The 26,806-nt window shown below is 33.5% G+C and overlaps 1 protein-coding gene across 3 annotated transcripts in view; it reads left to right on the top strand.

The window, feature by feature from the left end:
* The window catches only part of UBA6 (ubiquitin like modifier activating enzyme 6), an 82,882-nt gene that overhangs the window by 18,055 nt on the left and 38,021 nt on the right, over positions 1-26,806 (top strand). For 2 of the 3 annotated variants that reach the window (XM_032400488.1, XM_032400489.1), the window contains exons 3-13: positions 5,101-5,195; positions 5,970-5,998; positions 9,764-9,858; positions 10,371-10,482; positions 12,516-12,596; positions 15,852-15,974; positions 17,815-17,938; positions 19,601-19,704; positions 20,944-21,006; positions 21,801-21,877; positions 22,462-22,528. In XM_032400488.1, the coding sequence (XP_032256379.1) occupies positions 5,101-5,195; positions 5,970-5,998; positions 9,764-9,858; positions 10,371-10,482; positions 12,516-12,596; positions 15,852-15,974; positions 17,815-17,938; positions 19,601-19,704; positions 20,944-21,006; positions 21,801-21,877; positions 22,462-22,528 (970 nt within the window). The remainder of the gene's footprint in view (positions 1-5,100; positions 5,196-5,969; positions 5,999-9,763; positions 9,859-10,370; positions 10,483-12,515; positions 12,597-15,851; positions 15,975-17,814; positions 17,939-19,600; positions 19,705-20,943; positions 21,007-21,800; positions 21,878-22,461; positions 22,529-26,806) is intronic. The other variant, XM_032400490.1, reaches the window with a different exon arrangement.

Here is a 26,806-nt window from a genome sequence, read left to right as displayed (position 1 = left end):
TTCCACAACTCATTCATGCTCTGGGCTTTTTGGGTTTTTATTCAATCTCTGTGTTTCATTTTGGAAAGTTTCTGTTGCTGTATCTTCAAGTTCACTTCTGCAGAGTTGTCTATTAATTCCATCCAGTATATTTTTTCATCTTCGATATTATGGTTTTTATCTCTACAAGTTTTGCTGCTCATGCTTTCCTCTACCTTGAGCATATGGATTATATTTATAATTATTTCAGCATATTTGTATATAAAGTCTATAATCTAAGTCTGTTCTATTGTCAGTTTTTCTATTCATTATGAATTGTATTTCTCCACTTATTTGCATACCTGGTAATTTTTTAATATATGCCAGACATTGTGAAGTTTACCTTTTTGGGTGCTGCATCATTTTGAATTCCTTTAAATATTCTTGAGCTTTGTTGAGAGACACAGTGAAATTACTTGAAAACAGTTTTATTTTTTCAAAGCTTGCTTTTAAGCTTTGTTAGACCTGGAGAGAGAAGGCTCTGGAACCTGAATACCATCTTCAAATGTTTGAAGTGCTGTCACATCGAAGAGGGATTAGACGAGTTCCCTATGGCCCCAAGGAGGTAAAATTAGGACTAGTGGATGAAAAGTGTAGGGAGATATCATACCTTCCAGAAACAGAGAATCTTTAATGAATAGGGCTCTCTAAAAGTAGAGTCGATAACCTTGGTAATTTCTTTCCACTGGATACTTCACTGATATTTTGAGTATCTGCTTTATAGAGTAAGCTGTAATATAACAATGCTGGGCTTGAGGTTATACTCTAGGCTCCTTAAATCCCATCTTTACTACTTACTAACAATATGAACTTCATAGGATTTAAGTGTCACTATCAGAGTACCGGACATTGCCTAGCACAAAGTAGGTACTTAATTAGTACCCTTTCCCTTGGTGGCCAAACATTGAAAAGGTAGATAATTTAGGTAACTGCTGAGAATCTGTCTGAGATTTTATGATTCTTTGGAAAACTTTGATTCATATATCTTTGTTTTATCCTTTTGTCTTTAAGTTCTTTGTCATTTTTAACCAAATTTGTGTCATGGTTATTCATTATTTACCTAAGTAATCTTCAAAATAATTCATGAAAACAAGTCTGAGATGAAATACATTTTTTTAACATAGTTCCTGTGACTCTGAACTTAGGAAGAAGGACTTAAGTCCTCTGCTAGGTAGAACATAAACGCGTTGTTTTTATTCTTATGTGCCAATTCATTTCATTAATTTAGCAGGTTGTTTTTTTGTGTCTATAACGTGCCAGGCCCATGTTAATCACTGAGAATACAATAGTAAATAAAGCAAAGGCCCTGCCTTAAGGAATGTACAACCTCCTAGGAAAAATAGACAAATAGCAAAAACACATTGTGATAAATGTTGTAATAGCTCAAATGTAGGATGTTATGGATGTACATAAAAGATGATCCAGCACTGTCTTGAGTAAGTTTAGGTGTTGGGAGACATATCAAGGGGGAAAGTAATGTATAAGCTGAGACTGGAGGATGAGTACAAGTTTTTCAGGCAGAAAATATTGAGGGGAGGAATACTCCCGAAAAATATCTAATGGCCAAAGACAACACACCATGTTTGAGGAACTGAAAACCTTTAGTCCACTTGGAGCATGGAGTTTGATGGAGGAGTGACAAAAGATGAGACTAGAGAGGCAAGCAGAGACTAGCTTATGAATGGCCTTGTGACTAATATTAGAATCTAGATTGTATCATAAGAGAAATAGGAAACCATTGGAGTTTTTAAAGCAGGGGAATGATTTGACCAGATTTGTATTTCAGAAAGACTTTTCATGTTAGTAGGAAGTTAATATGTTATATATAAAACTGAAAAATCAAGAAATGAAAATATAAACATATTACTGGAAAAAAGGGGGTAAATATTAGAAGAAACAACTGGAAGAATTAAGAGTGGTTGCCTTTGGTGTATAGGAATCTGGGTATGGAAGAGTTAGGTCAGGGAACTGATTTTTCTTTTTTTTTATTCCTCCAATGAACTTTATTAGAATGATTTGACTTTCTTAATCTACATGCATTGTAGCATAATGGGTAAGAGTATGGATGCTGGGGCACGTGGGTGGCTCACTCGGTTTAGCGGCTGCCTTCAGCTCAGGTCATGAACCCAGCGTCCAGGGATCAAGCCCCACATGGGGCTCCCTGCTCAGCTGGGAGCCTGCTCCTCACTCTCCCACTCCCCCTGCTTGTGCTCTCTCTCTCTCTCTCAAATAAATAAATAAAATCTAAAAAAAAAAATGCATTTAATTTTAATAAAAGTATGGATGCTAAGGCCAGACTGCCTGAATTGAGTCTTACCTCCACTATTTATAAATTATTTAATTTCTCTGTGTTCAAGTTTTCCTTTCCATAAAAATGGAATAATAATAATAGAACTTGTAGAATTTTGTGAGGATTAAATGAGTTAATACAAGTAAAACACTAAAACAATATGTGGTGCATAATAAACACTCAGTGTTAGCAGTTATTACATGTCAGCACTGTTAAGGTACTGATATACAAGAACAGACAAATTTACCATTGTATTGGTGAAGGGGTTTAAATATTGCTTTTAGTAATCAAGAGAACAAGCAGACAAAAAAATCAGAGTGGGTATAGAATTCATCAACATGGTTATTAAAATTAATATAATTGTATATATAAAGAATATCTAACCAACTGTTGAGTACATTCTGTTTTGAGAGCCCATGGAATATTTGCAACATTTGCAAATTCTCAAATATTAAAAAATGAAATCATATAGATCTATTCACAATGCATTTAGGCTAGAAGTAACTAACACAAAAGATAGCTAGAATATTCCCCATGAAATTAGAAGCTTAAAAATATACTTCAGATTAACCCATAAGTCAAAAAAGAATCATAATTAAAACTGGAAAATAATAATGAAGTACTGTGTATCAAAACTTGGGATGCTGTTTAAGATCAGTTCAAGTTTTACATGTGTATTTTAGAAAAGAAAACCTGAAAACTAATTAAAGTTTTTATTTCAGGAAATTAGGAAAAAAGAAAATAGAAGACACCAGCCAAGGCTAGCCTTGTAAGCAGGCCAATGACCAGCCCTGCTGTTAACTTTTCCTACACATTAAAGATGTGAAACTACAGGGACTTTGATATACTGCAGGAGGAGAGTTATTTGGTACACTTCAGAAAAAGTTTGGCATTATCTAATAAAGTTATCCCTGCATTTCTTCTCCTAGATATATTATGCTATAAATAGATCTGTAGAAACTGCTACATATACATGTGTATCATGAGACATATCTAAGAATGCTCATAGTCTCACTATAAGTAACTGTCCAAAGCTATAGATTAGCAGGGGTGCCTCGCTGGCTCAGTCAGACGAGCATGCGACTCTTGATCTCAGGGTTTTGAGTTTGAGCCCCACATTGAGTATAGAGATTACTAAATAAATAAATAAACTTTTTAAAAAAAAGCCATGCTACAAAACTATAGAATAGTTAAATTATGGTATGTTATTACAATAGAATAGTACAGTACAATAGAATAAAACAACTGAAAATTAATGAATAACCACATGCATTGATAATAAATAAATCTCATAAATACAATATTATTCAAAAGAGGCATGACACAGAAGACAATATTCAAAATGATTCCGTTTATATAAAGTTCCAAAACAGACAAAACTTAAATATATTGCTTAGGGTTACACAAATAAGGGTGGCAAGACTATATAATACACAATTCTGTACATACCATAGTAGATGTTCAGCAAATTTTTGATGAATAAATGGATGGTTTGGATCTCTGAAAAAGAAATGGTAAATACTGATTTAAAAAGAAAAGTTTAGGTTTTATTATATTTTGCAGGAATAAGGAAGGAGGGTGCTTGGATGGCTCAGTTGGTTAAGCATCTGCCTTGGGTTCAGGTCGTGATCCCAGGGTCCTGGGATCGAGCCCCGCATCGGGCTCCCTGCTCAGCAGGGAGCCTGCTTCTCCCTCTCCCACTCCCCCTGCTTGTTCTCTCTCTCTCTCTCTCTGTATCAAATAAATAAATAAATAATAAGTAAATAAGGAATAAGGAAGGAAATAATAGCTTATGTTTATAAAGTTTCTTCTGACTAGATAAGAAAACCCTTTTCAGGCTTTTAAATTGAATATAAATAGCTGAAATACAGAAATCAAGTAAACATCTATATATATATATATATACTAAACAAACATACATTAAGCCAGCATGTATGTTGTGAATTCCAAAAAAAGTCTTGTAAACCAAGGGGTTTAGTTATCTGTACTTAACTCATCTTTCAGTGATTGCAAGAATCCATTGGAATGTCCATTATCTTCAAAAACTTGGTACAGCATCAAGTTTATCACTGTTCTTTCAAATTAACTTTCTGTTGCCTTTATTATTGTATCTGACTTTTTTAAATAGCCAATGCGTATTTTTTTAAATTTCCGTTCTGATGCTACCTTGTGGCTATTAATATGGATGGCTTAATAAGATCCCTTACATACTTTATCAGCATTTATATTTAAAGTAATGTTTGGGGGCACCTGGCTGGCTCAATTGATAAAGCATGCGACTCTTGATCTTGAGGTCGGCAGTGTGAGTGAGCCCTATGTTGGGCGTAGATATTACTTATGAAAAGAAATAAATAAAATAATAGAAAACTGCTATAAGTCATCTAAACTCCAAGAAGGGAACCAATTTTTTTGTCTCAGAAATCCTGTTTACAGTAAAGGCTTAAAGTGGAGATAACAAACTCAGATGCCTGTAGTGGCCCCTGAGGTAGTAAATGAAAGGAGCAGGATGGGAACTGTGGCAAGTCTAGAGACATAATCCTCCCTATCTAAACAGGACAACTCCTACTCAACTCCATCTGTTTGTTGCTATGCGAGAAGGTGGTGCCAGATCTTCAGTTTTTTCAGAATATGTCATATATTTGGCAGTTAATTTAGAAACATTAAACACTGTGCAAGTGATCCAAAACAGGTCTGTGGCAGGTTCTAGTTGCTAGGCTATTCATTTGCAAACAACCTTAAAGGATATGTAATTTGGGTGAAATAATTTGTTTTTTATTGTGTTTTACCTATAGTCGACAGAGGTACGTTCTTGGAGACACAGCAATGCAGAAGATGGCCAAGTCCCATGTTTTCTTAAGTGGTATGGGCGGTCTTGGTTTGGAAATTGGTAAGTAGTATTTTTATTCATAATTTTATATGACACTTTGAGCAATGTAAGTTAAAGAATTTAATTTCTTTCCCTTGTATATATTATTCCCTATAAAGGAAGTTAGATCCAAACCCTTGAGAAGATTCAGTTTTGATTCTTTTGGCAACACTATTTCTTTTCTTTCTTTTTTTTTTTTTTTTTTTATGATTTACTTACTTATTTGAGAGGGAGAGCAAGCAGGAGCAAGGAGGAGGAGCAGAGGGAGGAGCAGGCTCCCCACTGAGCAAGGAGCCTGACCTGGGGCTCAGTCCCAGGACCTTGGGATCATGACCTGAGTCAAAGGCAGACACTTAACCAACTGAGCCACCCAGGCACCCCTTGACAACACTATTTCACTATAACACTATATACTGTTAATATTCTTCCACAAGGAACCAGTAATGACTCTTTTGCTTCTCTTTGTTGTGATAATAGCCATTAATGATCATTTCTCTATCTTTGTTTTTTTTTCATTTCTGTATCTTTAATTCATTATGATAGAGCACACACACATATATTTATAACAGCCTGTCTGAAATAATACACTAAAATTTTAGTGTATTATACCTCAGTGTGGTATGATAGAAAATTTAACTTTTTCCTTTTTGTTTGTCTGCATTTTCTAAGGAACTTGTATTTCTTAGGTAGTAAAAAAGTTAAAATTATCCAGTCAGAGATGTGACCAAGCTCCATCAAAACTGTCTAATATATGTTCTTAATATTAAGCTATTCCTTTCTCTTTTTCCTTCATAGCAAAGAATCTTGTTCTTGCAGGAATTAAGGTAAGTGAGTAAATGTCCTTGGTTAAAATAAGTGTTTGTTGTGAACTTTTTTTTTTTTTGCTCATCCTTAGTGGTAATATTGTTTACACTTTGGCCTAATTATTGCTGCTTCTTCATTTAGTAGCAAAATTGTTTTAATGCTGTATTTTCCTCCTTTTAAAAAAACTATTACAGAAAATTTCAAAATTATATGACAGTAGAATAGTCTTAACAAAACCCCATGTATCCATCATGCAGCTGCAATTACCTGCTCATAGACAAATTTGTTCCATGTTATCTCTTTCCCATTCTCCACTGTTGCCCAACCACCAAATTATTTTGATATAAAACTCAGACATCCACATAGGGGAAGGGAAGGAAAAATAAAATAAGATGAAAATTGAGGAGGAGACAAACCATAAGAGACCCTGAACTCTGTGAAACAAACTGAGGTTGCTGGAGGGGGGAAGAGGGGGGATAATTATGTGATGGGCATTAAGGAGGGCACTTGCTGTAATGAGCACTGCGTATTATTTGCAACTGATGAATCACTAAATTCTACCTCTGAAACTAATAAAAAAAAAAACCCTTATACATTCTATTATATCATCCTTAAATATATTAGTATATATCTCTAAGTGATAATGGTGCCTTTTGAAAGCATAACCACAGTACCATTTTCACACCTAAAAATGTAACCAGTTCCTTAATAGCATTGTCTTAGTTAGCTATTGCTGAAAACAAATTACCCCAAAACTTAGTAACTTAAAATTTATCAGGGCCATCTTAGCTGGTTCCTCTGTTTGAGGATCTCTCATGAGGCTCCAATCACGATATTGGCAGGGCTGCAGTCATCTCCAGGCTAAGGAAAGAATCTGCTTCCCAAGTTCGCTCACATAGTGATTGACAGGATTCACTGGCAAGGCTGTTCCACTTCATATTCCTACTTCATTTCCTTGCTGGCTCTTGGTTGGAGGTTACCCTCAGTTCCTTGAAATGTGACCCTTTCCATAGGACAGCTCACAATATGGCAGTCTGCTTCATCAGAGTAAGCTAGCAAGAAGACAAGAAAGGAAATGTATTAGCAAAACAAATCAGTCTTTTGTAACCTAATTTCAGAAGTGACATTCCATTATCTATGCTTGTTTGGTAAAAGCAATTCACTAGTTTATGAATGTAAGGAAAAGGAATTACACGAAGGCCTGAGAAACAGGAATTGGGAGTCATTGGGGCTAAATTATAGCTTGCCTACCTCAATCATCAGATATCTAGTTAGAGTTCAAATTTTCCCAATTGTCTTATGAAAATTTTATTTTTTGGTTCTAATCGGGATCCAAGTCAAGTCATATACTGAATTTGATTTCTTTCGATGTACAGATTTCCCTTCCCTGATTTTTTTTCCCCTTAGAATGTACTTGTAAATGAAACCAGGTCATTTATCACATATACCTCTGCCCTTGTATTTCCTGTAAACTGGTAGTTCTATCCAGAGATTCAAATTCAGATTTGATTGTTTTGGCACTGTTGCTTCACAGATAATTTTATGTTTTCTCATCAGGAGGAAATCATAATCTGCTGGCCTTGTTTTTATGATTATTACTAGCTATTAATGATCATTGCCTAGATTCATTATTTCATTAAGGATAATGATATTCTAATTCTGTCATTTCTTTTTGATTTCTTAGCTGGAATAATATTTTAGACAATTCTCCATCACATATTTGGTTTCACTAAAGTGTAGTTTGTACATGCATAAAAGGCAGGATAAATACTTGATTTTTTTTTCACCCTTTATTTACCAGGTTTCAAAATCAGTAGTTCCTATCATCCCCCAACAGTAACTAGTGAACTTGTGTGGCCTGTGTGTGTACATGAACATCATGATAAATGTGGATTTGAATATATATGATTTGTTTTGATCCAGTGTAGTTATTATTCTCGTTGATGCTTAAATCATTTCATCTTTGCTTATTGGGATCTTCATCAAGTTCTGGAGTCCTTTTGATACAACCCTAGTAGTCTTTGTCACTGATGGTAAAGTCTTTTCCGTGGACAGAGCTAGAAAATTCATCATGAGTGAACACTGAAATTTCTGAGTTTCATGTTTAGGATGATAGCGTATCTACCTCTTTAATTTTGTTATTTTGTATTTGTATCTCTTGTCTTACTCTAAGGGTTTGAGTCTTAATGACATGGACCTAATTATGTATTTGTTTTATCCTATATTATATTATACCTATTTATGACATAACTTCAGCATAACAATTTCAGTATTTTTAATAACAATATAATTATTGAAATCACTTTATGATTTTCTTTTTTATCCTTAGGAAGAATCCCATCTAGATTTGGCAGGCAAATTAACTACTGTTTAGAAAGTAGTAGTAGTGGATTTTTAGGGATCACTTTTTTAAATTTAACGTACTTTTACTGTTATAAGACTTACATGATTCAAAGTAGAACTTATAGGGGCGCCTGGGTGGTTCAGTCGGTTAAATGTCCAACTTGTGATTTCGTCTCAGGTCATGATCTCAGGGTTGTGAGATCAAGTCCCACCCTGGGCTCTGTGCTGGGCTTGGAGCCTGCTTAAGATTCTCTCTCTGCTTCTCCCTCTATGCCCCCAACCCCCCGCCCCCAGCCACATTCTCTCACTCTCTCAAAAAAAAAAGACAAAGTAGAAATTATAAAGCAAGGTTTATTCAGATAAGTCTACCTTCTCTCTACTCAATTCCCTCCTTCCCTTATTAGATTGCCCACCTTTTTTTCATGTTTTTAAATATAAGCAAATGCATACATACACATATGCAATCTGTATATGGGTATGTATACATATTTATCCCACATGCCTTTCTTAGATGAAGTGCCATACTTGCCTCCACCTTGCTCCTTATCACTTAACAACATATCCTGGGATTACTCCCTAATGATAAATATATATATTTCACTCTTTTTTTATAGCTGCATGGATATACATTGTATGGATGTATCATATATAATTACCCAGTTCCTTATTGGTGGACATTTTTATTATCTTTGGGTCTTTTCTATTAAAAATAGTGCTACAGTTAATACTCTTGTACTTAATGTCTTTTCGTAGCTTTCCCAGTGTGTCTTTGTGATAGATTCTTAAAAGTGGGATTGCTGTGTCAAAGAATAAAACACATTTTGCTAGAGATTGCCAAATTATTTTCCATTGAGGTTATTCCACTCTACATTCCCACCAATAATAGAATGCCTGATTCACCTCATTCACCAATAGAGTATATTATCAAACTTTTGGATTTATGACATTCTGATGAATGAGCTAAGGTATTCCATTCTTGAACAGGGTTGAACCTGCTTAAATACTTTAGAGGACCATATGCATTTCTTTTTCAGTATACTCCCCGTTCCTATACCTTGCCCCATTTTCTGTAAGATCTCTAATATAAGTTAAAAATGTTCTTTCCGGTTAGTCATCTTGTTATCTTACTTTGAACCTAGAGCATTTGGAAATGTTTGTGAGTTCTTTTGATTTTTTGTATTTTGATTAATATAACATGCTACTTTCCTAAATTAAAATTCTCTTAAGGGTTAAAGTAGTTTTTTCATTAATTTTCCTGGGTTTCCAGATATATATGGTCATACCTTCTGTGAATGAATCCAACTTTATATCCTTCCCAATTCTTAAGCTTTTAATTACTTTGTATTGTCTAATTACACAGGATAATTCTGATACAATATAAATGGTATTGGAGATAGTTGTCTTATTCCTGACTTTAACAGAGATTTTTCTCTTTTTCGAAGGCACTTACCATTCATGATACAGAAAAATGCCAAACATGGGATCTAGGAACCAACTTCTTTCTCTGTGAAGATGATGTTGTTAATATGAGAAACAGGTGAAGATAGGATATTTTGATGTATTTTTGTAGGATTTTTTTTTACTCTTGCAATTACTTAGAATATTTTCTGTGCCCAGAACAGAACTGTGGACTCATCACCATAAATTCACATCACCATAGAAAATAAGTGTTAACATATACTTTTTAATTCTTTATATTTGTGAAATTTTTAAGATATTCATATTGCTACCTAGAAATGAATTTAAGATTGTTAAACGTCATTATTAATCCTGAATTATTAAAAGACGTAATGAGCTTGGAACCATAGGGGTACACTTTGAGATTATATGGCTTACTATGGATATATGACAGTATACTACATCTCAAGATTATATAGTTTTCTGTAAAGATAAGTCTTACCTTCTTTCTTCCTGTATAGTTGGTTAAATTTTCATTGAAATTTTCTAACATTCAGGTTTCTCTGATATCGTCAAAGTGTCCCAAGTATGAGGGATTGGGTTATTGAACGAAAGAATTGTAAAAGTCTTTTTTTTTTTTTTTTTTTTTAGGGCTGAAGCTGTACTTCAACATATTGCAGAACTAAATCCATACGTTCATGTCACATCATCTTCTGTTCCTTTAAATGAAACCACAGATCTCTCCTTCTTAGATAAATACCAGGTTGGTACTCTATTTTATATTAGATGTTATTGACAGATTACAAGGCAGATTGTTAAGTATTATTGTAGTATATAATTAATTAAACCTAGTCTCTTGAGCAGAACAGAAAATTTTAGGATAAAAGACTTTCTTTGGAGTAATACCTTTCAAATGCTCCATTTTAGGGAAAGGGGCTCAGAATTACTGACAAAACCATTACATTTGACTAATGACCATATACATGTGGAAACCCAGCTACTTTCACAGTAATGTTCATAAAAAACTACCCAAAACTCAGTGGTTTCTAGCAACATGTATTTCTTTCTTCTGCATCTGCATGTCGGTTGGAGTTCAGCTGTTCTAGGCTGAACTCAAATTGCAGAGTCTGTGTTTTGTTCCATATGCCTCTCTTCTAGAACGAGGCGGCCACCAAGAACATGGTGTCACGGCAATAAAAGAAATGCAAAAGGGCAAGTCCAACTATCTAAACACATTTCAAGCTTCCGTTCATGTTACTCCCATTAATATTTCATGGGCCAAAGCAAGTCACATGGTCAAGCCCAAAGTTGAGGAGCAGGAAAGTACACTCTGCTCTTCTAAGGCGATGGGCAAAGGATGATGTATAATCCGATTGCAGAGGAATAAAAAGTGCAGATCAACATTCAGTCTACTTCTCAACACCTAGATGTTTTAAAAGTGATTAGGTGGACCCTGATTTTCTCTGTAATTTAATCACAGAGATTCATGAGATTAGATTTCCAGAAGGAGAGTATTAGAAAAGAGCAAATATTCGAAAAAATTTTGGCTGAGAATTTTCCAGCATTGATAAAACACAAATTAGATTCAGTGAATGATGAGTCTAAGATTTGATTTTATTCTGTTTACAAATTTAGTAAGTTAGCCTGTTACTATTATTGGTTGCTGGCAGAAAACATGAGATTCCTGGGTCAGAGACTCAGGACTTTATTACTCAGAGCATGGTAAGAAGTATGAGTATTATGAGGCACCTGAATGGTTCAGTCAGTTAAGTGTCTGATTCGATTTCAGCTCAGTTCTTGATCTCAGGGTCGTGAATTCAGGCCCCACGTTAGGCTCCACACTGGACGTGGAGCCTACTTAGAAAGAAAAAAAAGTATGAATATTATATTTGCCTCATTTCCTCTTGCCTTCCCCCCAAACCCACTAGTCTAGTGCAGAGGACTCAGTGGATGTCTGCACATATAATGGGTTCCTTTTGAGAAGAGGACCACTGAGCTTGGGAAACCTGCTGTTTCATAGCAAGCAACAAACAGGCTTGCTCTTTGTTCCAGAGGAAATCAATACATCATTCTGTAAGCTTGCACAAAGCAAATATAATCCTGAGAAATGGCCCAAGAATGGTCAAGAGCCTTGGATTCATGGCAGACCCAGTTGAAACATGTACAAAAAGTAAGAGACCCATGGAGGAGAAATATCTCCCTACAGGAAGCACACCATATTCTGAGCTAGATAAATAAGAATAAATCCACACCTGGATATTTGTAGTGAAAGTGAGTTATCCAATTCATGGGAACTAGCAGCAAGAAAAAGTCTGGATTGAGAGTCTAGTTCTGCTTTTGCCACTTGATAGATGAATAATCTTAGGAAAGTTTTTGACCTTTATAAGTTATTTAAGATAAGATCTGATTATAAAAGCTCTCATTATCTCACAGGGTGATGATAAAAAGGTAAGCATTGACAATTATAATTTGCTATTTTAAAATAACAACTTGGTGGTTTCACTAATGATACTGTCATAAAGCAAAAGTTGTTGTATTGTGAATCTGTTGAATATATGAAGTAAAAGCAAGCTAAGCCAACTAATGTAATATGAAATATGTTATTTTTATTTTCGCTATCCCATAATTCTGCAGGTTTTAACCTTAGGATGGAGTACAATAGAATAGTATTTTTTAATAAGAAAAGTAATGTGTTTTTGGCATAATGCAAACTAAAATGCTTCTGATTTAGAAGTATATTTTTCCAAACTAATTGTTTATTTTCTAGTATTTAATTTCTTATATTCTTCTTAACAGTGTGTAGTATTGACTGAGATCAAACTTCCATTGCAGAAGAAGATCAATAACTTTTGCCATTCTCATTGCCCTCCAATTAAGGTAATAGTATCATTTAATAATGACATGTAGTTAAAGAACACTTTCACTGTTAGAATTTGTAGCTTTTCAGTGGGTTATATAAGAATTTTTTTTTTTTTTTTTACAAAAATGAGGACAATCAGTTATATTTTCCTCTTTAATTTTGGCATCATATTCATTTCCTATTTTTAAAACCAAGATCTAAATTTGCCTTATAGCAAATTGCCAAAACTAAGGAAGAATTAAGGTTAGGAATGGAAAGGATAGTAAATATTGAATTCATCATCTATCTTTAAATATGGTATAATGGTGGTTTTCAGGAGGTTTATTGGTTCTTGTAAGAGATATTCATTGAGCATCTGCTACAGATAGAGTTGTAGGCACTAAGAATACGTGAATAGGACATACAAATTTTCCTACTCTAGAAGATTATCATTCAGTAAGGAAGATACATAATAAAAAAGCTAGGTAAAGAGTAGAGTATAATGTCTGCATGATGTTGGGATGGGGACCAGTGCTGGTTCTCTTAAATTGAAGGTCAGGGAACTCCTCTCTGAGGAGATGACATTTGAATAGAACCCTGAATAATGATAAAGAGCCAGCTATGGAAAATGTGGGAAAGAGCATTCAAAGCATGAAGAACAGCAAGTATAAAGACTTGTAAGTGTTAAAATTTGCTTGATGTGTTTAAGGAACAGCAAGAAGCAAGCAAGACCAAAATGGAGTTTGGGTAAAGAGGAGAGTAGTATGAATACAAGTTACCAGAGGATTAGGTTCAGAGAAGTACTTTAGAGGTACTTATATAACTTATATAACTTTGAGGATAGCTGAGTTTTAAGCCCATGATTTTGGCCTGATTTATGTTTTTAAAAGATCACTTTGGATATGCTGTATGGAAAATAGTCTAGAGCAGTAGTTTTCAAAGTATGGTCCAAGGATACTAAAAATTCTTGAGATCTTTTCATGGGGTCTGCAAAGTCAAACTATTTTCATAATATTACTAAAATGTTATTTGCTTTTTCACTCTGATTCTCCTATGGGGTACAGTGGAATTTCCAAAGTCTAGATGATGTGTAGTGATACTATTGCTTTGACTGCTAATGGAATGTGTGTGTATTCTTGTGTTTTAAATGTTTCTCAGTTTTAATCTCTAACACAGCAAATATCAGTAGTTATAACCCAAATAAATAAAAGCTCTTTCAGTCCTCAATAATTCTTTTTTTTTTTTTTTTTTTTTTTTTTAAAGATTTTTTTTTTTTATTTATTTATTTGAGAGAGAGAGCACATGAGAGGGGAGAGGGTCAGAGGGAGAAGCAGACTCCCTGCTGAGCAGGGAGCCCGATGCGGGACTCGATCCCGGGACTCCAGGATCATGACCTGAGCCGAAGGCAGTCGCTCAACCAACTGAGCCACCCAGGCGCCCAGTCCTCAATAATTCTTAAGAACATGAAGGAATCACAAAATCAAAGAGAAAAGAGAGCCGTTGAATTATAAGAGTAGAGTAGAGGCAACTAGTAGCCTAGTGAGAGATGCTGGTGCCTTATTCAAGAGAGGTAGAAATAGAGATTTTAAGAAATCATTGAATTTGAAGTATGAGAATGGATGAATATGAGTTGTGAAGGAAAGAATGATCAAGAATGACATCTAGATTTTTCTGGAGTAATTGAGTCATGGTGACGTTGGAAAGACCGGAAATAGGTTTAGATTGGAAAAATCGTAATTTATCCTGTGCAGTTACATACATATTACTAGCTCTACCTCCTTTGTGGGGTTATATATGTTCCTTTGGAAAAAGGAAAAAACTATTTGTTCCTTTGAGGTAGGCACTAAGCCAACAATCATACTCTATTAAATAGATGTGCTAAAAATTTTTGGATTGTGCTGTTTACTAACATATTTACGTTCTGTGCAACATTTGTGCTGTGGTTCACAATTCAAATTAAACAGATGAATAAAACATAGGATAGTGAGTAAACTTAAGACAGGGCACAGAAGTTTTACAAAATAATTACACTGAGTTATGAACTAAAATCTTTGTTTATGTAATTGATGTACATAGTCCTACTTGAAAGTTGTTTTGAAAAGAAATTGTCCTCAAGTTTGCAGCTTTTAAAGTTAAAAAGTTTCTAAATTTCTGCTCAGTTTTGTTTCATAAAAAATGCTTTGTGTACCTATTTTGATAGTAAAGGCAGTACATGATCCAGTAGGAGGTAGTCTTCTATTAGCTCTTTCACTACTTTATGTAAAAGTGGTATAAATTACTTTAATGGGCTACATTTTTATGTCCAAATATGAATAGACTTTAGTTTTTGTTAAAAAAAAAAAAAATCACTTTATACAGGATCATACGTGTTACAGAATAAGAATTTTTCTTTATTATTTTTAACTGTAAAAATAACTTTGAACACAAAAACAGTTTCTTTACAGATTTTTAGAATGGAGTGTCTGTATATAAAAATCACTTTTAATAAAGCGATGATTAATGATTGTGTTTAAGAATCTGATTTTTACCTCTCTTGACTTTGATGTATACTGTCAGTTCCTCAGTCCTTTTCTTTTCTTTTTTTTTTTTTTTTTTAAAGATTTTATTTATTTATTTGACAGAGACACAGCGAGAGAGGGAACACAAGCAGGGGGAGTGGGAAAGGGAGAAGCAGGCTTCCCACGGAGCAGGGAGCCCGATGCGGGGCTTGATTCCAGGACCCTGGGATCATGACCTGAGCAGAAGGCAGACGCTTAACGACTGAGCCACCCAGGCGCCCCCCTCAGTCCTTTTCTGTTTATTGCCTCCATTTTCAGCTTTTAGCTCTGTTCTATTTTCCATTAACTCTACTTTTGGTGAATGGACACTCTTTTTATTTTCTCAAATGAAAAGTAAAAATTTACTGCTAAGACCATTGAACCAAAATAACCATTTCTTAAATACTTTGCTTGATTTTTAGGGCAAGGAAAGAATTCTTGTTATTTAAAAATCAGAGAATGTATTATGATGATGTGCTGCATCTTCTAATTGTGTAGTAACACTTAGATATCCAGTCCCAAATACCAGTATCCTTGATTCCTGATCCAATTTACAGACAAATAATGTATTTTATTTGTGATTCACTTTATATCCCAAAGGATAATCTTTTGTTTGTTTTTGTTTTGTTTTTTTGTGGGGTTTTTTGGATAATCTTAATTATAAATAAAGTCATTGAAGGGGCTTAAAATAGTAGAAGTGGAGGTTTCTCTTTATGTAAATAGATAAGCTTGAACTTGTTTTTTATCATTTCACAGTTCATCAGTGCAGATATACATGGAATTTGGTCACGGTTGTTTTGTGATTTCGGTGATGAATTTGAAGTTTCAGATACAACAGGAGAAGAGCCAAAAGAAATTTTCATTTCAAATATAACACAAGTATGATTGTATATATATACATATATTATTGTATATTTATATGATTGATTTTTTAAGGTTGATGTGAATACAATTTTTTAAAAGGTGATATTAGCAAAATATTGTAATATATAATATTTTTAATTTGTTTTATGATATTTTAAGGTAATTCATGAGGGAATATTATGTTAATTTCTTGATTGTATTATATTAAAACTAAATTTAAGTTAGGATATTACAAGAGTATCTGGATTCCTTCTAACGTTAATAATCGATAGATCAACATTTACTTATGTCATAAATTTTAATTTTAATTTTGTTCAGTGTTGTGCTCCTGTGGACATGAAGTGTGATTCAATGTTTGCTGAACTGTGTTTATTGTGTCAGATCGTAGATGTACTAAGTATGTCATGAGTCACCTGGCCCAACAGTTGACTGCAGGAGGATGCATGCTTAAGTGATTATAGACAAAAGCTTTTCTAAAATTTGTTATATTTCTAAAACATCATTTGGAGGAGGAAAAACGTGTAAGAATTAATTACCCTTAAGATCAAAAAGTATGAACTTTCTAACCACATTCTCTTCATATAAGCTTAAGTTTTTTATTCCCTAAAAGAATTGGAGAAATCATCATGGTCAATTTCTGCTACTGTTTTTTTAGTCTAAATCATTACGTTTATTTGCATTCTTTCTAATCAATTTACATTAAAGCTCAAAAGAAGCCAAATGTAAGGAAATAATATACTTTGACCTAATAGTGTTTGTGCTTCTATCTTTATGCTTGATTTTTAACCCAGTGTAATGTTGCCTTTACACCCCTTTTTAAGAAAAATGCTAAAAAAATCATTCTCTGTCTCTCTACTTACAGAATGATTTTTTTATTCAGCCTTTAACCTTTGTACTTGTTTTTAGTTTTGTCCCTGAGAATATCATACAGTTAGAATAGGCTCCAGGGTATAGTATGGATTCTTGTATTGCATTGGTATTTTCTTTTATTGAATAGTGCACAAAGTATGAAGGTTATCCATAAAGAATTATAAAATACCATAAATGTTCCCATTTAACTTATCTGCAAATTATTCCTCTTTTTTAATAAAATCCTTAAGAATTTTATTCTTCTTGAGACATTAGTAAACCCACATTAGGTTAGTTTTATCTACATGTTTGTGATCATAGTTTTGTTCTTCTCCAAATTACTAAGCCACAGGAGACTTTTTGGAATCCTCACAATTATGAAAGACAGAATGACAATTCTTTAGGTTTTATGTAGATTAAATTATTATTACCTTACTCAAGAAGTGTGTTGGATTACATATAGCTAAGAAATTTCTGGGCCTTTGACCTATTTCATCCATCCTGTTTGGTAAGATAAGCCAATTTCTTCCTATTTTTATCCTGGTAAGCTGGGCTACATGATATTTTTTTTCCTTTAAGTGTTGGGGAGGCTTTAAACTACCAGTTTCCTGGCTTTAAATTTCTATCCTTCTTTCTTGTATTTCTTTGATCTTCAAAGTTAGACTCATCTTTTTTTGCACAGAGTTTTTTGTAACATGACTTTAAAATTTAAATTTGATGACTTTGAATGTCTTTTAGAAGTCACAAAAATCTTTTTATCTGTGAAATATTTGAACTCCCATGTAGAATCTCTATCTCCCCAAAATATAAAAATTATATTTTAAACATTCATAATAAAATAAGATGATCATTACTTTGCGATAATTCTTAAAAGGCTTGCTTTTACTAAGTATCTTTACTAAGTGTCTTAGTATTTTGATTGTTTTGAGAATTTTATGATAGCATGGTCCCTTTTGTGTGAGATTTGAAATTTGTACAAAAAAGATATACATGAACTTGTCTTTAGGCTAATCCTGGCATTGTCACCTGCCTTGAAAATCATCCTCACAAGCTTGAGACTGGACAGTTTTTAACATTTCGAGAAGTTAATGGAATGACAGGCTTAAATGGATCTACACAACAAATAACTGGTAAGTTCATGTGTTTTATTAATTCATTTCTACTTACTTGTTATTCAGCACTTAAATAACTTAGTCTACTCAGTGTTGAGAACACAGCATTAACTCAGACAAACATGATCTAGTTCTTGGCCTCAAAACATTCAATCCAAGTGAGGAGATGTTTGCATTAAGCAGTGATGGTATAAAGAGAGTACAGGCATTCTGGGAACTCTAAATGTAGCAAAGAAATCTACCCAGTCTTGGTACAGCAGCAGTGGGGACAGAGTATCTTGATTAAAAAATTAAGATTGCATTGACTTAGGAAGGTGGTGAAAAGAATATTCTATGCAAAGACATATAATAAAAGACAGAACAGTTCAAGGGACTAAAAAATATGGCAGTGCTGGCAGTGGGAGTTGAGATAGCAAAAGTCTTAAGGTATTTAAGAGGAAATTTCATAATCTCATATAATAAGTAAGCAAAGATTCCAACATGGGGAACTTATTTATTCATTTAGGGAGTGCAAGAAAGGGAGGTTTTGGAGAGAAGATAATGCAGACAGCTTAGGCTCATCGAGTAAGGTGGCAATGAACTATACAAGTGGAGACATGTTTTTGTTCAGTGGCTTGGATGGATAAAAGGAATGAATGGATGTTATTGCAGGCAAGTTTGTGGGTTTGTTGGCAAAAAGTTGAAGAAATTCGGGGTTTTTTTAATAGATGAGATCATTGTCCCAAGGAGAGGAAAGGTGCCAAGGTCAGAGATTTGAGGAGAGTAAATATTTTAAAAAAATAGAAAGATTATCAAGCTTCATTTAGTGCCAGTTTGAAGTTGAAGATAGTGAATTTTTGCATAGTTTGTGATTTTCCTCCAGCCATGTTTAAAAGAGTTAAAGACATTGCCAGACATCTTGTAACTCAAAGATGGCATGTTTACACCTGTTAGCTAAAAACGATTCAGGTTTATCTTTAGGACATTTTAAAGTCTAATTATGTAATTACTGTATAGACTGGTAAATGGATTATTTTTTTCTTGTAATGACTGCAAAATGGATCCTTAGGAGAGAAAAAATTAGTCCCTATTATGAACTCTTTATACTAAAACAATTTTGGATCTACAATTAGTTAAGCATCTTTGGTAACAAAATTACTGGATTTTGTTTCCCAGACTATATCCAGATATGTAAAATACAGATTAGATCATTGATATTAAAGAATTTTTATCTGCTTTTGCAAAAATTGACTCAACTAATCATTTAGGGTTATTGTTATTTTGGGGTCTATACAATGGGGGATTGTGATGGTTCAGAATCTTAAGGCTTACGTATAAAATGTTCCATTTGTCTGCCTATCTACTCATTAGCAAGTACCACACTATATGTTAGTATTACTTATATATAATTAGTTATCAATATTAGTGATTGATGTTGTATAAAATATTTTAATATCTAGTGATAAGCACCCCTCATTACTATTTTCCTCCTCTGAGTTTTCTTGGTTATTTTTAAGTCCTTAAGTTCACACTGGAAAAATAGCTTGTCTCGTTTTCCACACTTTCTGCCTCCTACAAAAAAGATTTATAATGGGATCTTCTAATTTTATAAATTAGGAAAAATTAACATCTTTATCATAATAAATCTTCAAATTTGAATACCTATATCAGTATATAATGGTTTTCTTATTTTTCTTTTAGTGGTATCACCATTTTCTTTTAGCATTGGTGATACTACAGAACTGGAACCTTATTTACATGGAGGCATAGCTGTCCAAGTTAAGACTCCTAAAACATTTTGCTTTGTAAGTATTTTTTTTTTTTTTTTGCTTTAAATATATTTCTTTGCAGAAGAAAAATGGCAGAAGAGAAAAAAGTAATAAAATGTTAACCGGACGGTTAATTTAGGAGCTGAACAGATTTTTGGTTTTTAATTTGTACCCACTTTGAGGGAAATGAGATCAATTTAAGGAAATAAACTGGATATCAAGATTTATATTTCAATTAAACTCACTTATTTACATTTTTAAAGTAACAGGAATATTTTATTTGTCATACTTGTCAGTTCAGGTTTTTAAATTTTAATTTCAAGAAAGAGTGTATATGTTGGAAATGTAAAGTAAGTCCTATAACCTGGCATTGAAAGGAAAATGTAAATATCTAAATAAAGAGAATATAGTAGGGACACCTCAGTGGCTCAGTCGGTTAAGTGTCTACCTTCTGCTCAGGTCATGATCCCAGGGTCCTGAGATGGAGTCTCACACTGGGCTCCTTGCTCAGCAGGGAGCCTGTGTACCAAGGAACTAAGGAGTCTCTTGCAGCTTAAATCCACAGGCCACTTCTCATTATAAGCTGTCTACTACATCTCTATCTTTTCTTGCAAGTTCTCAAGGTTTAACTTGATTGCCTCTTCTTTTCCAGAACAATTATTAACCATAGTCCTCTACAAGGCTTAGTCCAAACCAAAGTTTGAACAAAACAACAGATTAAAATACAGTTCATCAAATCTGCCCCTGCATTATTTCCTCTTGCCACTGTCCCCAGTTTTTAATTATGCCCCAGGTTTATGCCCCAAGTAAATTTCAGATTGGGTGGGTGTTTTGGGGGAATGGTTGGTTGGTTGGCTGGGTTTTTTGGCCTTCGTGTGTTCTTTGCTCCACACAGAAAATTTCAGCTTTTGAGTATTTATTCAGGTCTTGTCAGGCTAACAGTTAATCTTGATAATTTGATATCAAAAAAATATGGTAACTTTTTGATTAAACAGATTTTTTCAAGTACACAGGTGTTTTCACCAATTCTTCCCAAATATAGTATGTACAGCAGGTTGTCTCATTGCATTTAACATTTAAAAAATGATGTGTAGCAATTAAAACAAGGGACAGTGGGGAATAGTAGCTCTTTTATATTTCAATTAAACCATATTAGCCCAACCATCCATATTTATTTCAGACCTTTGGGAGAGATGTATTCCTTTTAGTGCTCTATATATTTTGTTAAGTAATCACTTACTTTGCTCTGAAGTAATAGTTTTTGTTTCTTTTAAGGAACCATTGGAGATTCAGATAAAACATCCAAAATGCCTTATTGCAGATTTTAGTAAACCTGAGGTAAATAAACGCTTTGTAGGTTTGAAAGAGGCAGCAGAGTGGGGGTTGGGAATTGGTAAGAGACATTATAAAGTTAAAGTAGGGTAACCATGTATATACCTTTCTGTCAGGTTTTTTAATAAAGGTTGGATTCACATATCTAGGGTTAACTCCCAAGAATTAAAAACAGGAATTTATACCATGGAAAAATATTAAAATAATAGAAAATGTTTTACTTTAATAATGATATGCTAGCTTTGGCAGTTAAAAAAATGATTTCAATAATTTATGCAGATGATCTTACTAAAAGATTTTCTGAACCATGTAGAGTTTTATATGATACATGTTTCTTCCTAAAAACCTTGGAAGCATTTATTCTGTTCTTTTAAATCCCTGAATATAATTTTGTAGCAGTGAATGTATTTGTGATAAGGAAAGACTTATATTAACAGTTTCCAAATTGTAAATGTTGATCAGGAAAAAGGATTAGGTGATACTGATCTTGTACAGATGGTTTTTTGTTGTTGTTGTTTAGTTGATAATTACTCTTTCATATGGATAATGTACTAAAAACTGGTTATACTACCTGGGATTGACACTTGGATCTGTTGCTTAAATATAGCTTCATGGCCTTGATGTCAAGCTGTTTAACTTCTCTAAGCTTCAGCTTCCTTATCTGTTAATTAGAGATAATAGTAGTATTAAGGTAATTAATTTATCGTAAGAAATAATATTTATGAAGTGTTAGCACAGTGCCTGTCTAGCACGTATTATACTCTCAATAACTGTTGACCAATTTTTAATGTTCTAAATAGGCACCTTTACAGATTCACACAGCAATGCTTGCCTTGGACCAGTTTCAGGAGAACTGTAGTCGCAAGCCAAATATTGGGTAACGTTTTTTGTTTGAAATAACTTTTTCCCTTACTATAAAAGCAGTATTTTGGAAATGATAGTTTAAAAAATTTAAAAAGTAACTAAAGCCCCTTATAGTTGCAACACTACTAGATACACCGAACTATATAAACATTTATTATAACCTTCTGTTCTTTGTTCTGGTGGAAGTGGAAATAACAATTTATAAAAATGGAATTAAGCTAAATAGGAATTTTCCCATTTTGAAGTCTTCAAAAGCTACAACTTTCTAAAACAAAAAAATCTGAGAATTATTGAATTATGAGTCCACTATGTAATTTTTTCCTTTCTAGCCTATTAAGTCAGAGGTATTGTTGCAAAAAGTTTTTGCCTTGTCAATTTAAAACTAAATCCTATTTATATACCATCCTTAGGTAAACATGATTTTTAATTAATGTATTTATGAATCAGTTACCTTCAAGTCAGGGAAGCACTTCATGCTACCTGCTGGCAAAATTCCACTTTTTTTTACATATTTCTGAAATTTTAGTTTTGAATATGACTTACTGTTTATAGCACTTGAGAAAATTGAAATTGGGGTGCTTCATTTTTGAATCCTAGGTGCCAACAAGATTCAGAAGAGCTCTTGAAACTAGCAACGTCTATAAGTGAAACCTTGAAAGAGAAGGTGAATATTCAAAGTTATGGCCATCAAAAAAGGTGTAACATATAAACATTCTGTATATTAATATTCTCTTAACTTTCAGATCCCAGCTTTGCTGCTTACTAACTCTGTGACAGTAGGCATGTTACTTGAATTTTTTCTGCTTTAATTTTTAAATCTATGAAATAGGGTTAACCTACCTCAGAGGTTATTATGAACACTAAGTGATTTAATTTTGTGAAGTACTTAGAAGAGTATGTGGCATATAGTAATTACTATTTGCTGTTGCTGCTATATTTTTAGTATTAATATTATCTCTTCTGATTTACTTTGTTAACCCACTGAAACTCACTGTATAAAGTTGTTAAGCTTTCCTATAAATCATCTTTTATCCATTATTTATTCATATCTCTTAACTGCATTTTGCATATCATGTTTGGACATTTCACCCAGAAAATGGCTTTTTCATGTTACGATGCCAGTGCCTGCTGGCCAATAGTTTCATTTTAGCAGATACCAAAATAGCAGCGTTCGTGCAATTAGTTGAAAATTTTATTGTTTTCGTTATTATACTATAAAAAGGAGGAGGAAATGAAAAGTCTTAACATTAGTGGTTAAGTAGAAAATTATCTCATATTTTACGTGATTAAACAAAGAAGGAAATAATGTACTGAAAACAGTGAGTCATTAACCACAAGTTAAAGGCCTTTTATGCATATTTAGTGGTTACAGAAAAGTGTGAAAAGCTACAAATAGACTGATGAAGATTGTGATTAAAAGGAAGGATATGATTAAGGATTCATCAGGCTTATTGAGATAAAACTTAGATAAAGAAAATTTCACCCTTTTTAGATAATACAGTACACAAAATTCTGTATACAATTAAACTGTACACAAGTCAAAGTGTACAGTCATGTATCCACCACCATCATCAAGAGATAAAACATTTTCATAATGCCAAAAAATTCCCTCATGCCTCTATATAGTCATCTCCCTCTCCCCCAACCAATCCAAGCAACCAGGATAGTTTTGCCTTTTCCTTAGAATGTCATGTAAATGGAATCATGCAATATGTAGCCTTTTGAGTCCAGATTCTTTTACTAAATGTAATGAATTTGAATTTCATCCATGTTGTTGCATTTTCATTCATATTTATTGTTGATTAGTATTCCATTGTATAGGTATACCACAATTTGTTTTCCCCTATAGCAGTTGGTGGACATTTGGGTTTCCAATATGAGCAATTATGAATAAAGCTCCTACACACCTCCATACGGATTTTGATGTGGACATATGTTTTCATTTCTCATGGGTAAACACCTAGTAGTGTATTACAGAGTCAAATGATAGGTATCTGTTTAATTTTATAAGAAACTGCCAAATTGTTTTTGCGGAGTCGCTGTACCATTTTTTGCATTTCCACCAGAAATGTATGAGAGTTTGAATTGCTCTGTATTCTTTCCATAATGGTGTATTATCTGTTTTTTGATTTGAGCCATTTTAAAGTGTGTGTATTGGTATCTTGTTTTGGTTTTAATTTGCATTTCATTGATGACTATGAATTTTGTATCTTTTCATGTGCTTATTTGTCATTCCTGTCTCTTCTTTGATAAACTGTCCTTTCAAATCTTTGTTTTTTAATTAGGTAGGTTGTTTTCTCATTGATTGAGAGAGTTCTTTATATATTCTGGGTATCAGTCCTTTATGGGATACCTGTTTTACAAATATTCTCGTCCAGTCCGTGGGTTGTCTTCTCATTTTATTACAGTGTCTTTTAAAGAGAAGTTTTTAATTTTGATAAACTTCAGAGTTTCAATTTTTTTGTATGTGGTTGTACCTCTTTTTAAATCCAAGGTCACAACTTTTGTCCTGTGTTTTCTTTGAGAATTTTTATAGTTTTGTGAGCTCATTTTTGTATACATGCCAAGTATAGGTCAAGTGTACATAACTTACATTTTGAATTCATTGGGTACAGTTTTGTGAGTTTATTTTTTTTTTATGAGTTTATTTTTTTATACCTTGCCAGGCATAGATTAAGGTTGATTTTTTTGTATATGAACATCCAATAATTCTAGCCTATTTGTTGAAACGATAATTCTTTCCTTATTCAATATTCTGGGTATTCGTTGTCAGTAATTTATTGAACACATATGTGTAGGGCTACTTCTGAACTCAGTGTTATATCTTCTATTGGTTGTTTCTGTCCTTTTGCTAGTACCATCCTGTCTTGATTACTATAGCTGTATGGTAAGTCTTGAAATCAAGTTTGGTCTCTGTTTCTTAGAAAGAGCTCAAAATTATGTTTTTTTTCTGAGTTCTTACATGTTTTAAATATTTTCGGTAGCCTCCATGCTTGAAAGACAACTTGGCTGAATATAAAATTATAGGCCTTACTTTCTTCAGTGGTATCTTGCTTTGTATCTTACTGTTGAGAAATTTGTTGAAAAATATGATGCCAGCTTAATTTTCTTATTCTTATAAGTAGTCTGGTCTTTTTGCCTTGTGACTTTGTATATTTTTTCATCTGTAAAGTGTAATAATTTTACCTGGTTATATCTCAGAATTGATCATTCAGTCCATTTTCCCAGGTATACTATGAGCCCATTTTGATACATAGATTCAGATTTTATTTATTTCTTCCCCTTTTGCGGGGGAGGGGAGTGTTTGCTGGTGGAATGGATCATTTTGGTACTTAGTTATTAAATTTCCGACTCAAGGTGAGGTTTTTTTTGTGTTTGTTTTCCCACATCTCCCAAATGTTCGTTAAGGATATATAATTCACTCAATCAAATTTCCTCTGCCTTGTGATTAGTTTGGAGGAGAAATTTTCAGGAGCTGAAATGTTTTGATTCTAATTTTCTGCTTCCTTCTTTCATAACTTTGGTATAGTAAATTGGTTTTTCTGCATATTTTTGGTTCAGAGTAAGGGTTTTGCATGCTTTTTCAGATTACTACTTCTAAAACCCCTATTCCCTTAGGATACTGGGGTTTCTTTAATGGATGGTTTTTTGGGGCTTGGGGGTTTTTGGTTTTATTTGTTTTTTTTTTTTTTTTGGAGGATAGGTGTTGGTGTCTTGTGGAACTCTTTGGTTTCTGCCAAATCCTTAACTTCCTCTCTTATTTCTTGTTTTAGCCTTCTGTGTCAAAGGATGTCTCTTTCTATTTACATCATTCTCTCCCAGATAAATTCTTTCACCATAGTCAGTGCTGAGATCTGCTAGATTTCATACATTTTCAGTATTTTTTGCACTTAGTATTGGGCTTTCTGTTTTCTTAGAATGATTTGCCAGTAGGCCTTTCATTCTGTTTTCTGTGGTTACACACTTCCTGCTCTTTGTGCAGCCTTGCAACAGTATGATGTCCAGAAGTGGTTTTGTTGGAGGTTAGAACTTATTTTTCTATTTACAGGTAATTTGAGGTTCATAATGTTCTGTTTCTTAGTAATACTGAAACTCTGCCACTGGTTTATTTCTCTTCTTGTGGATAATGTGGATATATACCTATTTTTAGAGATTGTGTGGGGAAATTCAGGTTTAGGCTGTTGTCATTATCCTAAGGCAACCAAATATTGTCCAGATTTGGCTGTTTGTTAATTAAAAAATAATAGAATCTTGGGAGATAGTGTAACCTAATGGTAAGTTGGACTTTTGGGGTTCAGATTCCATTTTATTAGCTATAAAATCTTAAGTAAATTCCTTTTTCAAAGTTTCAGTTTTCTCATTTGTATGAAAAAAATTATATTTCCTAGGATTATTTTGCAAATTACATGTGGATTTAATATAAACTCACGGTAGGTGCTCAAATTACCTGCTTCTATTCACATTCTCATCATTGTTTTTAATATTATCACTACCACCAGTATCTCTGCCTTCAGAAATGGCACAGCTTAAATGAAATCATAATCTGGGTTGAGTTTAGTGCTAAGTAGTTGAAAAATAATGAAATCTAGAACAGTGAAATGGAGTGGGTGGAATAGTAAGTAGAGAGTAACCTCTTTTTGTATCACAAAATGCACATGTAGTGTTATTTTACATAGGATTTCAAATCAGTTGAGCTCTATTTGATTCTTATCATTAAGATTAAGGTTACGGGTGGGGCACCTGGGTGGCTCAGTCGTTAAGCGTCTGCCTTCGGCTCAGATCATGATCCCAGGGTCCTGGGATCAAGCCCCACATCGGGCTCCCTGCTCTGCGGGGAGCCTGCTTCTCCCTCTCCCCCTGCTTGTGTTCCCTCTCTCGCTGTGTCTTTCTCTGTCAAATAAATAAAAAATCATTAAAAAAAAAAGATTTTATTAAGATTAAG

The sequence above is a fragment of the Phoca vitulina genome, unplaced genomic scaffold, assembly GCF_004348235.1.
Source record: "Phoca vitulina isolate PV1807 unplaced genomic scaffold, GSC_HSeal_1.0 scaffold3, whole genome shotgun sequence".
Taxonomy (NCBI): domain Eukaryota; kingdom Metazoa; phylum Chordata; class Mammalia; order Carnivora; family Phocidae; genus Phoca; species Phoca vitulina.
The sequence above is the reverse complement of the archived record's forward strand: the minus strand, read 5'-3'. Positions and strand labels throughout refer to the sequence as shown.